Source organism: Perissodus microlepis, chromosome 20 (assembly GCF_051167445.1).
Source record: "Perissodus microlepis isolate ML-2025 ecotype Zambia chromosome 20, ASM5116744v1, whole genome shotgun sequence".
Lineage (NCBI taxonomy): Eukaryota > Metazoa > Chordata > Actinopteri > Cichliformes > Cichlidae > Perissodus > Perissodus microlepis.
The window spans coordinates 863,800-879,143 of record NC_140480.1 but is presented as its reverse complement, the minus strand read 5'-3'; the positions used below and the strand labels follow the sequence as shown (position 1 = coordinate 879,143).

Below are 15,344 nucleotides of genomic sequence, written 5' to 3'. Positions count from 1 at the left end.
CTTAATTAATGAATTCGCACAGTTCGGAGAGAGCAATGTCCTTCAAACAAAATACCCAATTTTGCTGAGAGTAATATGGATTTGCTCCAGATTTCAACAGATCCTTCTTTTGCTCATGCTCCACCTCCCCGTCGACTTTCATAAAATTCAGTTGGGCTGTTTTTGCGTTATCTCGCTAACAAACAGATAAACAAACGGCCACTAATGTATTATTCCCCGTCGCACCGGTCTTTACTTGCGAATGACGTAATAGTGCGCATGTGTACTAGCGGTGGGCGGAGTTTTCCAGTCGGTCAGGAAGAGGAGAAAGGCGTACAGAGAAACACCAAGGTAATCAAATTCTCCATATAACGTATAAACTTTAAGCCGATTCTTGTTTCAGGCGCGTAAATATGTCTGTGATGGGATGAATACTGTAGTTATAATTTAAGAGAGAGGATTTTGAATGACAATAATAAAACTCATAGGAAACACCGCTAGCTTTCCTGCTAGCAAAGGCTGGTTTGACAGGCCCCAGACTGGAGAAGTCGGGCTTTTAGTAGGAATAGGAATGTAGCACGGAAATGTTTGAGTAATTGTTTCTACACCTCAGTGGCACCTCCGCCTGTTTGCCATCGGTTCCGGCTTTAAATGTACATAGTAACGTAAGCTAGGAACTATTTGCCAAACTGTACGGTTAACGAGACGTCTGTGCGTTAGTAGCGATTTCTGATGTATTTTTTGTGCTAGATGTCAGCAAAGGGAAACTGTAAGCGAAGCATCGGAAAATTTTAGTCCTGTTTAGACCGCGTATTTATTAATGCACCTCAAAGTTGTGTTTCTTTTTAACTGGGGAGTATTGTCTTAGGATGTGCAACAATGTTTTCAACTCTTCCATAGATGGCTGCTATCAGAAAGAAGTTGGTGATCGTCGGTGATGGTGCGTGTGGGAAAACCTGTCTCCTCATCGTGTTCAGTAAGGACCAGTTCCCAGAGGTCTACGTACCCACTGTGTTTGAAAACTATGTGGCAGACATTGAAGTGGACGCGAAACAGGTGAGAGGGAATGATGGTTTGCAAATAATTTTGATTGATTGTAATGCTGTGGGTGCTTGTATGGCATTTAAATAAAAAGCAATTACCCTCTTTAATTAGTTGCTAATGGACTGGTACTTAGCACCTTTCTACTCAATTTGAGCATTTGAAGTGACTTCTGCCAGTCTAGTGATATTTACTCAATCATACATATTTATCTAACATTCATTATCACACTTCAATGGGTGCATCGGGGGCAACTCATTCTTCAATATCTTGTCTCAGGATGCTTCAACACAACCAGTGATTTTTTTATTATGTTGCATCGTGGCCATCAGACTAGCTGCTGCTATACCATATCTAGTCTGTCTAACTAATCAAATTATATTATTGTCATTTCTGCCTTTGCTTTTCTTCTTCCGTAGAGTTATCCAGTCATTTAACTCTGTTACTCTCTGTCTTTTCAGGTAGAGCTAGCACTTTGGGACACAGCGGGTCAGGAAGATTATGACAGGCTGAGGCCCCTGTCCTACCCAGACACAGATGTTATCCTCATGTGCTTCTCTGTGGACAGTCCTGACAGTTTAGGTACCATCTGAGCACCATTCATACTAGTAAGTATTGAACACCTTGATGTATGTAATTAATTGCTTTTTCATTCTCCTCACTGTAGAGAATATTCCAGAAAAGTGGACTCCTGAGGTGAAGCACTTTTGTCCAAATGTTCCCATCATCCTGGTAGGAAATAAAAAAGATCTGCGCAATGATGACCACACCAGACGAGAGCTAGCCAAAATGAAACAGGTAAATGTGGTGGCTCAGAAAATTCAGCTAAACAAACAAGTTAAATCAATAAAATAATATTCAAATGTAAACTTTCTTTGTGACATGTGTCCCCAGGAACCAGTCAAATATGAAGATGGCAAAGAGATGGCAAATCGCATCAGTGCCTACGGCTACCAAGAGTGTTCTGCCAAAACCAAAGATGGTGTGAGGGAAGTCTTTGAGATGGCAACTAGAGCTGCGCTGCAGGCCAAGAAGCGTAACAGGAAGTCCACCTGCCTACTGTTATAGGCACTGGGAGCAGAGGGGGCTGTCCTTAAGCACAGATTGAGAGGACAGGCTCCACTGAAATTTGACGGGGGGGATATTTGGGGGTGGGGGAATGGGGAAGAAAAGTTATGCAGATGCTCAATTTCCGATCACCCAGTTACCCCTAGCAAAGTGGAGCAGATCTGAAATGATTCAAAAGACCACACACACCATGGTTTTTGGACTCTTAAGTTGTGTGCCACTTTTCTTGCATCAATTTAAATACAAAAGAAAAGAAATCTAATCTAGAAGTTAGCAGGGCAGGTTATGGGTATAATTTGAAGTTGACTAGTTCAAAACAGGGGAGCAAATGTGCCATGATGGAAATTAGGAGAGAAAAGGTCGATAGAAGGCCAAAGACACTGAGAACACAAGAGAAGTCAGAAAAGGACATGATTATAGCGTAGGTTTGAATTTAGGCCATCTCTAAGTAAATTTTACACAGTATCGCCTACATGTAGTGCCTTGAGAGTGATGGTTGTTGAGGGGTGGGGATTCATAACTTAGGGTATTATTTGTCATTTGTAAGAGTCCACACCTCACATTTGAAGGCTTTCTCCCTGTCACTGGCTTGGGTACTTCAGGCCCATTTTCTGACTCAGGCGATATGCAGGGGTATGCCTAAAGTTAGATTGTATGAGATATTTTCCCATACAGAATTACTTACCTGTACTTTAGAGTGTGTGTATGCATTTGTATGGTAGTTTGTTTTTCTCCAGTGCAGCTCTGCATGCAGTGAATGTGTGTATATTTGTGTGGTTGTGTATTAACATGTGTCTACGTACTGTATGCATGGAAAGGCCGTCTGTGTCACTGACCTTAACCCCTTTTTTCCATGCCAAAGTTACCCTCCCCCCCAATGGCCACATTTCATGGCTCAGGTGGGTAATGAAATTAACAGCTACTCAGAGTGACATAGAAACCTTCACTTTACTGGAAGACATCATACTATATAGCCAGAGGCACAATCAGGTTAAACACATGAGTTTTTAGGACCTTTTTTGATTGTGTTAATCAGTGGGTCAAATCATAAGTGGTGTAGCTGATAAGTTTAATATTCTTTCAGATAGATGGTAGGCTTATCTTATCACTATATTATCTGTTATGTACTGTATGTCTTACAAGGCCTTGTAAGGACATGGTAATGTTGTGTACTTCGAGTTTGCCTTTTACTCCATTCTCCCCATTCCCCTCTTTACTGATATTGTCATTATTGTACTATATAACTTTTTATTGTTGATGCCTAATTTACTTCATATATTTTAATCATTTTACTCGATCCTGTTGTTATGGTCAGCTTATGTCAGTTAAGTGATGAATTGTAACCGCTGTCTCATTTAATTAATAGAAAGTCAAGGTCAAGGGGCTGGGCTAGAGTATTTTGAGGGTGGGTTGCTAGAGGTTTTTTTTCTTTTTTTGTTTGTTGTTGTTGTTTTTGTCTTTTTTTTTTCTTTACTGTGATATGTATGGGTATTTCTGGATTTTTTTTTCATAAAGCTGGTATTAGGGTTATCTGTTTTAAGGTATTTATGTGTTCTTTGATTTATTCATTTATTAATATTTACCATTTCCCTGTCTTTTTTAATTACTTTCCTGTTTTTTTTTTCCTAAAATAAAATTGCACATAACATGTCTATATATCTGATTGTTTGATTGTTTTGTTTTTTTTGTTCATATCAACTCGAATATATAAATACATTTGTAACAACGCAGTGCATTTTTTTCCCCTTTTAAATCAATCATGGGCTGCAAGTTTAGGACTGACCCGTTCGTCTCGTCCAATCAGCGTCGACGTTAATGCATTCGCTTTCCAGCAACCAATCAAATTCCAGAGTAAGGGATTTGTCCCTCCCTCTCTGAAATGTCTCGCTGTGGCCATTTTACACTTGCTTGCCTGAAAATAAAACACACCATTTACCTGGGCTTCAGCGTGATATTTACAGAACAATTGTAGGTTACATGAGTTACCGGTGAGTTTTCCCTCAAAATTCACACAAGACTGCACTTGTATTTCTAGCTGCTGACAGTCGTTTAGAGAGAATGTAGCCTATTGGACTAGCTAACCAACCTCAAGCTAACATAGTTAGCTTGGCCGCTAACGCAGTTGACCGTCACACGTCATTGTTGATTACTCCTTTTTGGATTGCGGGTTGATCCTGTGCGTTGCGCACTCAGTTTATTTATTTATTTTTTATTAATGGTGCAGGGTTATTTTGCTGTTTGTTTATTTGTGGCTTTTAGTTAGTAGTCTGTGTAGCACTGAGAGAAGTCATTTTGATATGTCAAAGTTGGAGAAGTCATTGGATTGTGCAAGGTTTTAAAAATTAAAATTAATTAATTATTCACACTTTGCACAGCCTATGACTTTAAGGTACCTGCTCACGAGGTTGTACAATTTCAGCGTGGCTCTATAACGTGTTTCATCTGAAGTGATGTGTGATTTGTGTGCTGCATTTCTGTAAACAGAAGAACGACTCACTAGAGGCAGAGTAAGTGGATCAGCATGGACTATGAGAGGAGGTGAGTTTAATGTGATTTTCACATCTTTTTCGCGCATTTTATCACACAAGTCTCTCACGCAGTTTTTTTGTGGTCAGCAGGGGTGGGCGAGGTGATCGCCTGGGTCGCTATGGTGGCACTCACAATGATCATAATTTCCGGGACATGGACTATCGTGGCTATGGCCAAGAGGATGAGGAGGCAGGCACGGGATTTGATGTCAGAGTGGAGGGTGATAGACAGTATGGCAGTGATGAGCAGTCACTGGGTATCCATGACTTCTCACCAGGTTGTCTGCAGGAGCATCCGGGGTTTCATCAGAGAGTAGATGGTAGAGGAGAAGTAGGGCGTGAGGGGAAAGGGCTACTGTGGTCCCCTCACACCTCACAACCTGATCTAGCCCATCCTATACTCCAGCGAGAGGAGGAGGGATCCAGGCAGGAATTTGAGCAGTTACGGCCTGGCCTTCAGGAAAGGGGACGGGGGAAAGGTGGAACAGGCTTTCCGGAGAACAGTGGCCCACATTCAGGAAGTAGGGAAAGCAGCTGGGGTCGTGGTGGTTCCCATTCCGAGCAGGTGGAATTCGGTACTGGCAGACAGCGAGAGGATGACAGGTTTTCTCGTCCTGGAGCAGGAAAGAGAAGGGTAAGTCAATATCAGTCCATCTTTATAATTACTACAATACACATTTAATTGTTGTTTGGTTATTAATTTGTGGCGGATGTGTGTAGACATTTCCAATGAGAATGGAGGAGCATGCTGGCCCAGACCTGTCCCACAAAGAGTTGGATCAGAGAGACCAGGATTACCGTGCCGAGCTAGACCATAATCAGCGGCCCAGCAACATCATAATGCTTCGTATGTTGCCTCCCAGTGCCACTGCCAACGAGGTGCGTATTTGTCTCAACACTGGCCAGTTGATGCGCAGGTTGTTTGTGAAAAGTTTGAAGCTAGAATTCTCCTTTGTCCATAGATTCGTGCACAACTTCAAGAGCAGGGGATCCAGCCGAGAGAGGTTCGCCTGATGAGGAATAAATCTTCAGGTGAGAAGTTGTCCATTGCCCCTCTTTTCTTTTGTGTTTCTTATGATGCTCTTTTTTCTCTCTTTTGTTTCTCAAACTCATGCACTGCCAACACTTCCATTTTCATTGCTTTTTCAGGTGACTTTTCCATACCTGCTTTGTCTTTTCTTTGATTAATAAGTGTCTTTTCCTCTATCCTTGGTGGCTATCTTCTGCTGTGACTGTATGGTAGATAACTGTTGCAAAATACCCAATCATATTTATCAACTCATACAGATCGAAGTTTTGCATAGCTTCCTGCTTTGATACTTTGGTCTACAGATGTCTGAAGTCTTGCTAGCATTTACACAGGAAAAAGAAAATTAATGCACGCTTCACAGCCCTATTTTTTCCTTTTCTTTTCTTTTTTTAAGAAAGCATTCATACCATCATAAGTTGTAGTTTTTTTAGTTCATGACTTTGTTTTTCCTTTCCATCTTGGCGCCCTTATTGTCTTTATCCTTTAACTTCTGCCTTATCCATATTGAAGTGGGGTGTGTCTGAGTAGGTGTTGTTCACAAACTAACAGCGTCAAAGAGGAATCAGCATCTGAAGCAGATTTTGCTATTGTCGCTATTTTAGATGCAAGCGTTGCTGCTACTTCTCAGCTACATATGTTTCAACCATACCACTCAGAAAAGCTTGTGGTTCTTTTTGTGTCATTTTTCTTTTCTTTTCCATTAAGGTCATTGTCTCACTGGCCTCCCACTTTGCTAACTCTCTGGTTGTCTGTAAGGTGTGCTTATCTTACACCGGCACACTTACATTCCCCCACACTGCTCTGTCTTTCATACATCACCGTTTTACTGTTTTTGGTCTGTCTGTCTGTGTGTGTGCGTGTTAGGAAAAGTACTCATGTAATAAATGTTTAAATGCTGATCAATTTGTAATTTCAATAGTTGCATATCTATATTATCATTTATTGCAATGTCTGGACAGGATATGGAGCATTTAAGAGGCGACCTGCCATCACAGAGCTAGATTGTTCAGGCTCTGAGTCGCAGAGTAGGAGAGACATTGGTGTGCACGTGTGTGTGTTCTCTTGCTGCCTGTGTGCTTCATCATTAAAAACCAAAGAGCTCAGTTTCAAACTGATGAGTGGGTAGATCTCTCTCTCTCTCTCTCTCTCTCTATCCCTCCCTCTTACCTTGACCCTACTGAGTTACTTGACATTACATCCTCCTGCCCATGCAGAGAATTTGACAGTGCCTCCAACTGACTATCATGTGTGGTATTTTTAAAGGAGAGAGGAAGCAATGATTTTTTTTTTTTTTTTGACTGGTGCTGATACAGGGTCTCTCTCTCCTCTGTATATGCAGCACTAACCCCTCACTGCGTTGTTGTTGTTATGTTGTTGTTGTTGTTCGGTTGCCATGGCGCTGGGCGGTGTCCAGGTCAGAGCCGAGGATTCGCCTTCGTCGAGTTTAATCTCATACAGGAGGCCACCCGCTGGATGGAGACCAACCAGGTCACTCTCTCCTACACAGACACAAATACACATATATAAATGTATTCAGTGAGACACAAAAGCTAATCTCATACAGTCACGTCATACCATCCTGTGCTTAAAATGCATTCTAGTATAACAATAAATATTAAGAATGATTAAATAACATCGGTCCTCAGGTAGGTAGTGCTTGAAGGAAGATTCCTCTTTTCTTTCCACAATTACAATTAGACAATTCAAACCAATTCATGTTGCATAATTCTGACAACCAAGGGGCAGCTTGATAGTTTTCATAGACGAGACCTCCCAGTCAAACTGATCATCATTTGTCCATCATATTCTCCTCTTTTATTCAGTGACTTGTCTCGCTTTCTTTCCTGAGTTCACAGTACCACCTTTGGGATAGTATGACAGTGTGAATATAATGTCTCACATGGTCTGTTGTATGTTGAATCAGAACCAATATATTGCTTCATTTTCTTGTTTTTGAGCTTTTCACATCTGCCATGATTACATCTTTAGGACAGAGCTATTGTCTCTTTGGGGGACAAAGGTGGTGACAATGGGATGGGTTGTGTGGACAACTTTGGAAAGGTTTCCCCTTAAGGGGGGAGGGATGACACAATTGAACAAAGCACATTGTGTCCTTTAAAAATGGGCACTCACAGACTACATATATACCATCTCACCGTCCGTCCGAATTTCCTAAAGCTGAAGGTCAATTCTCTGGTGTCCTCTTCCTTTCAGCCTCAGTTGTACTCTTTCTCTCTATTCCTCTCCCTCTCTCTTTTCCCTTTCACTCTCTCTCATCTCTTGTGAGATGAGGCCTTTCTATGGCATGTGTGGCCTAATTATCACTGATAATCATTCTTTGTTATTCCTCCCTCTCTTTCTTTTTCCTTCAGGGAGTGCTGTCGATTCTAGGGCAGAGAGTGTCGATGCACTACAGCGACCCCAAACCGCGTGCCAATGAGGACTGGCTCTGCAACAAGGTCCGGTGCTTGCTATGAATTACCACGATGTACAATTTGAATGCGTGTTATATAATATAAAGCCAGTCATTCATTTGGCTAATTTATGAAGATTGTTAACAAGGTTGTATAACAATTCAACAGTGTGGTGTACAAAACTTCAAGAGGAGAGAGAAGTGCTTTAAATGCAACGTTCCTAAATCGGGTAAGGTTTCACTGAATGTTTCCCCTCTTCTCTCCTTTATAACATGAGATCTTGCTTATTGAACAGTAATACTAACATGTTGTATTTTGCCAGAGGCTGAGCTGAAGTTGCCCCAGGTACAGAAGGACTTGCCTGTTGGTCTTCAAAAGGAGGGAGCCCAAGGTTTGTTGCCCTTGCCAGCACCTTACCACTCTTCTGGTCCTCCTGTCACACCAGGCCAAGCTCCACAACAGGCAGATGTTGCTAATGACAGTAAGTCATCTCCTCTAATAACAATGAAAATAATAATGCTAATATTGGTGATGATGATAATCATCTCTATTAATAAAGCGTCTTTTAATTTAAGGCTTACAGATTGCTTTGACAGACCAAAATGGAGTACTGAGAGGGAAACTTTGAAAAGAAAGCCAAACATTAAAGAAAATATGCGGACTTTACTTAAAAACTGAAAACCTCACGTTAAAAACACAACAAATATAATTGTCATCACAAATGACATCAGATAAAAGCTGGTTCATAGATGGTCACAGATTCTGACCCTGGTCTTCCCAAGTAATTCTTCAAAAAGTGAAGGGTTTTAATGCCAAAAGCACCTACAACTGCCTTCTCTCTGCCCAAGGATCTCAGGCTGCAAACTAGTTCCTCAGTGGTTGAAATTTCTGCTATAGAGCTTGGTGCCAGACCGCCACATGCTTTGACATGATGAATACACTTTAAAATCAGTTCTAAAAAGTGCAGGGAGCCAATGGAGAGAAGCCAGCATTTGGGTGATGTGATGCCATCTGCTCAGTAAAAAGCCAAGCTGCTGTATTCTGAACCAGTTGGAGGTGAGAGAGTAACTTTCCATTAATTCCAGAGAGAAGGAACTTGAGCTTTAATAGAATAAATTAATGACATTATTATTATTTTTGCCAGGTATGACACTTGTACAGCAATTCTCATTTATAGGAAGCAAGACTGGACTTTTTAAAACCCACGAGAAAAGACTGAAGTTGCAGCCCCAATTTTCTGACAAGCTTTACACACACACACGCACACACACACACACACACGCACACACAAAAGATACAGGACCTAGGGAACTGTAAATGGTGTTTGGTTAAGGTTGTTTGTAGGACTGAGCAATAAGATTTCTGATTTTGAGATATAAAGTAGAAATTTTGTGCCATCCAACAACTGGCATCACTGAAACAGTTTAAGAGGGGTCAGGAGATCTCCTGGGAAATCTTTGTCATCAGTATAGCAGTGAGCAAATAATTAGGACCTAAAATAGAACCCTGTGGTACACCCACAGTGACCAAGAAGGTTTGTTGTGAAACATATAAATGGAAATACTCATATTCCTCATCATAGCAATATTTTCTTTTAAGAGACAAAAATTGTTTTTAATGATTTCTTTTTTGCCATAGGATACCTACTTAGCTAAAGCTTGTAGGCTATGTGTGTGCATCAGTGTACTTGGGTCACAAATTGTTTCATTTTTACCCCTCAGCTGTAAAAGACTGTTTTTGTCTTTTTGTCACCCTGAGATGTGGTTGGGTGGGTTGTGTGGACACCCAAGTTTGTAAATGCGATGAGTCACGAACAAGGTGATGGATTTGAAATTCATGCCATAGCTGCATCTACTAAAAATCTCTGGACTAGTTTGAATTTCACTGACCTTGACCTCAGTCAGAGGGGATTTTCTTTCTGAAAATCTTGTGACTGCAGTAACTCAAGTAGGAGGTTTCAAATTTATACCATATGTGCATCTACTTGGGAGCTAAGGGGTAGCACTGGCAGCTGCCAGTATGTTTTTTTTTTTTAAACGATAATGCATCTTAAATATACCTCATCCACTCTCTCAACAGCTTTGATACTAAGGAACCTTGGCCCACATACATCAGTAGAAGCCATTTTGTCTGCTTTGGCTCCGTTTGCTACCCTCTCCCCTTCCAACGTTCGCCTAATCAAGGACAAACACACACACCTCAACAGGGGCTTTGCCTTTCTACAACTATCTACCATAGTGGTGAGACACAAGATCACACATACATACACACATAAGCCAGGGTTGTTTTTGTTTTACTGACTTGTATCTGAACTAAACTGCATTGAGATTAGAATAATTTGTAAGCAAAACCTTTTTAGTTTTTGCTTATTTTATTTTTTTAATGAGCTTTGTCTTAAATATGCGTTCACCCACCCAGTGGTCTCTGTGTGTTTAACAGGAGGCATCTCAGTTGCTCCAGATTTTGCAGGCTCTCCAGCCACCTCTATCTATTGATGGGAAGGTCATTGTAGTTGAATTTGCCAAAGGCTCCAAACGGTAAATGCTCACACAACCAAACTTAATTGCAAAGAACATACGGGGACTCCACGCTTTACTATATTATAATTGCACAGTGGATGTGGGTGGCTGTAGCTCAGCAGGTAGAGCAGGTCATCTACCAGTCGGAAGATAGGTGGGTTGATCCTGGCTGCTCAAGTCTGCATGCCAAAATATCCTTAGTTAAATACTGAACTTTAAGTTGCTCTCCTGATACATCAATTGAGGTGTGAATGTGTGTAAAGGTTAGAAAGATAGAAAGCTTAGAAAAAGGTGTTTGCATGAATGGGTGAATGAATTAAATTCAGTTTTATTTAGATAGTAACCAAATCACAACAACCGTTTCCTCGAGGCCTTCGATGACATGTGGTGTATAACGTGCTCTGTGTGCTAGAGCAAGGTACTATGTAAGAATCAGGCATTTTACTGGAGTGTGAAATTAGACTAGTAAATGGACTGATCACATTACAAAGAAATGCAGGTTGATCATGTGATTATTAAAATTATAAATAGCATTTTGTGAAGGTAACCGTAAATGTATTAGAAGAGCAATGATGGTTGAAATTAAGCTATTCAATGTAACCAGCCCTCCAAAAGCTTTTTGATTAAAGCCCTCACTCTGTCTCTTGTCTATGTTAGGGATGTGTTTGTAACGGATGGTAGCAGAGTGAGTGCTGCTACAGTGGCCAGCACAGCTATAGCTGCTGCACAGTGGGCTGTCACTCAGGTAAAGTTTGACGTATTACAGCATATATACCACATCCTTAATACAGATTGCATGATCATTGTATTGTATTTATTCTTTTAAATTCTCAGACCTCTCAAAATGGACCAGGTGGAGGCCAGAGTGTTGATACGAGTGTGTATCAGCAGGGGGCAGCAGTGACATACAGTCAGGAAGGGCTTGAGTATGCAGGGCAAGATGGCACAACTTTCAAGCCCCCAGCAGATAACAGGGTTACTGCTTTGACAAGTGGAGTAGCTTCCCTGAATGGAGCCTACGCAGGAGGAGCAGCCCCAGGTTTGTATGACATGCCAATAAGTTTATAACACACATGTATCTATATATCATGTAGTTGCATACAATTACATTAAGCTTCCTCTACCACTATTTGCACTTGTTTGCCCATGTGCAGCTGTCATTTCATCTGAGGCAGCCAAACCTGCATCAGTGGTTGTGCAGCAGCCGCTCATTCATACACAGACTCCTCTAATCACCACAGCTGCCACCACACCGGGGACACAGGTAGAACTTGATGCCGTTTCCTTCTTTATTCCATTTGTTCCTTGTATTTTTCCTGTTTTTAAAATCTCTGTCACTTCACAGGTTGAAATAGTGGGAAAACCACAACCAGCTGCACCCAGCCAGCCTGCAATCCCAGGCACTGAACATGAGCTCCAGCAGTATCGTAAGGCTTCATGTATTTAGTGTTCCCTCTGGGGAATTTACATCTTCGCTAATAATTGCAAATAATTGCTGCTGACTACTGGCAAGCTTACCTTTCATTCAGGAAAAAATATTGAAAATCTGACCCTGATGCAAATACCATGTGTCTCATACTACAGCTGTGCCAGATGTCTCCACTTACCACTATGACGAAAGCTCTGGCTACTATTATGACCCATTCACAGGTCTCTACTATGACCCCAATTCACAGGTAAACAGCCCATGGTAACTCTAAAGCAATCTATATGTTTTGTAGGACATTTGTGTGTGTGTGTGTGTTGCTTATGCCCCTTGGTATTTCAATCTGTTTTTGCACTTCCCTTTGTCTTTGCAGTACTACTACAACTCTCACACTCAGCAGTACATGTACTGGGATGGAGAGAAACATACCTACATTCCTGCTGCCAGTCAGTCAAACACAGAAGGTGCTCCTCCAAGTGATGGTGCAGCTCCTTCAGAATCACTGTTTGCTACCTCTGGCAGCAAGGAGAAAAAAGACAAACCCAAGAATAAAACAGCTCAACAGGTGCTGATACACAGAAGTCAGCTTTTGGACATTATCATTTCTGGTTTAACAAATATATCTGCTAATGGCTAATTGAAGTTAGATTTCATAATTTGCCACCCATTCAGTTTGACACTTAAAATATGTAGTTAAGTAATTTTTAACTGAGTTTCTTGTGGTTTGTTATAATAGATTGCCAAAGACATGGAGCGTTGGGCTAAAAGTCTCAACAGACAAAAGGAGAACATGCGTTCTGTGTCTTCATCCCCGGCCACCGGCTCAACAGCACCTCCTGGTTATACTCGGGCACCTGGACACAGTCGCCTAGATGATCATAGAGAGTCTGCGAGTGCTGATGCAGGCTATGCTGTTCTAGAGAAAAAGGTGTGTTTTATCTGTAAATGTCTGAACCCTCAGGGCACGAGGTTGTGATAGTGACTCTGAATCATAGACCCAGATATTAACAGATCACTGAATCAATGTTTTTCTGTCTTCCAGGGGGCACTGTCTGAACGGCCTCAGATTTTTTTGGATCAGATCCGCCAAAGTGCAGAAGTAAGGAAGCGGGAGAGAGAGAGTTTCTGTAAGGTGTTAGAGGTGTACATTTTCTTTATTTTCTTTCTTCTTTTTATCTTTCCCAGTCGCCTCCTCGGCAGCAGGGTCTGGTCCCAGCCTACAGTGGAGAAACTGACAGTGAAGAAGAAGGAGGCGAGAAGGATGAAAAGGAAGGAAGATTGACAGACTGGGTTAAACTGGCCTGTCTGCTGTGTAGGAGGCAGTTCCCAAGCAAGGAGGCCCTCATCAGGCACCAGCAGCTTTCTGAACTACATAAGGTGGTTTAAATCAAGTTTTACTTCATCATAAAAACTCTACAAATGATAAGTAGCATCAGTGCTCTGTTGAGCAGCAACACCATACATTCTGCACTCGTGCGCACAAGTGCTGAGGCACACCACCAGCTGCTGTTATTGGTGATTAAAGGCACAATTGTGAAATTGGAGAATTTGAAAGTGGGCAGATGCAGGTGCATACATGTGCTTATTATGCACTAAAGTAAGTTGAATTTGGTTTCTGGCTTCTAAAGCCTGAAAGCAGAGCCTATAAATGAAGATCTTATTTATTTTAATCTGTCTGGTGAAGCAAGGTCACCTTAATCTACTTTTTAACAGCCGTCCATTCAGATTCAGTTTTACAGGGTGTGTAAACTGAACGTTGCATATAAGACCTTTGTGCGCAATACGAGTGTAAAATCCAGTTCGGTATTCCTGTTGCAGCTGTGACTTGAATTTCACTTCTTTGTGCCCTCAGCAAAACCTGGAGCAGAGAAGAGCCCAGCAGGAAGCTGCAAGCAAAGAGGTTGGTCAATCCTCCACATCTGCAGAATAATGTTGAAATTCGTGTTTTTTAAAATAATTTTATCTTGTCTTTTTGCAGAGACTAGCAGGTGGACTTGATGGTCCTGAACTTAAGAAGAGGAAGTTTAACCCCATGTAAGGAAGCAGCAGTGATGCCACTAACTAGACGCTGTATGTTTTTTTGCAACTTATTCAGGGTTACAGCTTGCTATTGACACTGCCATGGACTGGTTCCTTTTTTGCTTTAGTTTTATTCTAGTTACAGCTTTGTGTGGTGGTGATGTTGGTGCAACTGTATAACTTAACTATGATGTATGTGACACAACTTATTTGTACTTGTGTGTCCCCTTATAGTTTTTGTTTTCTTCCTGTAGTGATGGGGTCACAGACACTAGTCTCGGTGCAAGAATGCTACAGGGAGGTGTGAAAAGAGGACTGCTGTTGCGCAATATGCAAGTGGAGTGACCATTAATCTTCCTGACCCACAAAGGACAAAGACAAAGCCCAGCACGCAACACTTCACCATTAACATCATATAGATAAATATATTTAAAAAAACTTATTTTGATTTGACATTAGTTACCTCAACAATGGCAGTGCTCAGTGGTAATAATCTTATGAACTGATCCTGTAGCAGTAGATGTCAGGATATTGCACAGATTGCACCTTTTTGCTTGCTTCCTGAATGATGCAGTTTTGAGTTCTCACTTGCTTCAGAGCCTGTGTGTGATAAACACGTTTTGTGGACGGGAAAACATTTGCTGTCTTTATGTCAGCAAATTGGGATTTTTAATATTACTGTCTATGCACCATAGATTTTTTTTTTTTTTTTTAATTAATGCTATATGCCTTGTCATTCAGTGAATGACTAATCTGGGCTTGAACTGTGTACATTTTAAAAAGAGCATTTTTATACAACAGTGAAAGCTAACAGACTCGTGGCCTCATGAATCGGACAGGATCATGCTAACACTAGTGTATAGGGTTAAAGTGTCTCAGTTTATCATATAGCAGGTATAGATTCACATTCGTTAACTTTCAGAGAAGTATTTTTTATTTCTATATTTGTTCAGTAATGTGACCGTGTTTCATCAAGCTCATGTAAATGAATTCAAAATAATACATTTTCACCAATATTGACTCGTGTATTGTGTGGGCTAGTCAGTAAACTGTAGCTAATATGTCAACATTTTGCATTGAAATTTCCAAAGCTGTTTATCCGCACAAAAAGAGGAATGTAATGTGACTGTTGGCATCGGGTTTGTAAAGCAACACTGAAATGGTGAAACTGTATAGCTGTTGCAAACTACTTTTGTGTTCCTTAAATTAATTGTGCTCCGGTTACTGCGGAATGGTTTCTATGGTGATCAGCAACAAATTCAGTCGTCGGTTTGCTGAGAGCCATCGGAGAAAAAACACTTGGATTACCTGTAATAACCA

General features: G+C 41.1%; 2 protein-coding genes across 3 annotated transcripts; both read left to right on the top strand.

The window, feature by feature from the left end:
* The first annotated feature begins 209 nt into the window (after nucleotides 1–209).
* LOC146363684 (rho-related GTP-binding protein RhoA-C-like) lies at nucleotides 210–3,744 on the top strand. Its single transcript, XM_084916504.1, has 5 exons — nucleotides 210–330; nucleotides 880–1,035; nucleotides 1,482–1,602; nucleotides 1,688–1,818; nucleotides 1,915–3,744. Exons 1-5 carry the CDS (start codon nucleotides 259–261, stop codon nucleotides 2,086–2,088), a joined length of 654 nt encoding a protein of 217 aa, XP_084772630.1. The 5' UTR covers nucleotides 210–258; the 3' UTR covers nucleotides 2,089–3,744.
* Nucleotides 3,745–3,843: 99 nt separating this feature from the next.
* Nucleotides 3,844–15,044, top strand: rbm10 (RNA binding motif protein 10). 2 transcript variants are annotated; one of them, XM_084916494.1, is made up of 23 exons: nucleotides 3,844–4,076; nucleotides 4,573–4,626; nucleotides 4,707–5,250; nucleotides 5,337–5,495; nucleotides 5,579–5,648; nucleotides 7,061–7,134; nucleotides 8,019–8,105; nucleotides 8,229–8,289; nucleotides 8,383–8,541; nucleotides 10,140–10,300; nucleotides 10,500–10,597; nucleotides 11,237–11,324; nucleotides 11,414–11,618; nucleotides 11,734–11,843; nucleotides 11,925–12,006; nucleotides 12,164–12,255; nucleotides 12,379–12,570; nucleotides 12,742–12,933; nucleotides 13,048–13,104; nucleotides 13,191–13,382; nucleotides 13,858–13,905; nucleotides 13,984–14,039; nucleotides 14,279–15,044. In XM_084916494.1, the coding sequence occupies exons 2-23, from the start codon at nucleotides 4,610–4,612 to the stop codon at nucleotides 14,367–14,369; spliced, it is 2,835 nt and encodes a 944-aa protein (XP_084772620.1). In that variant the 5' UTR covers nucleotides 3,844–4,076; nucleotides 4,573–4,609; the 3' UTR covers nucleotides 14,370–15,044. The 2 variants fall into 2 exon arrangements, with proteins under 2 accessions (XP_084772620.1, XP_084772619.1); XM_084916493.1 differs by having other exon boundaries at nucleotides 4,704–5,250.
* The last annotated feature ends 300 nt before the right edge of the window (nucleotides 15,045–15,344 follow it).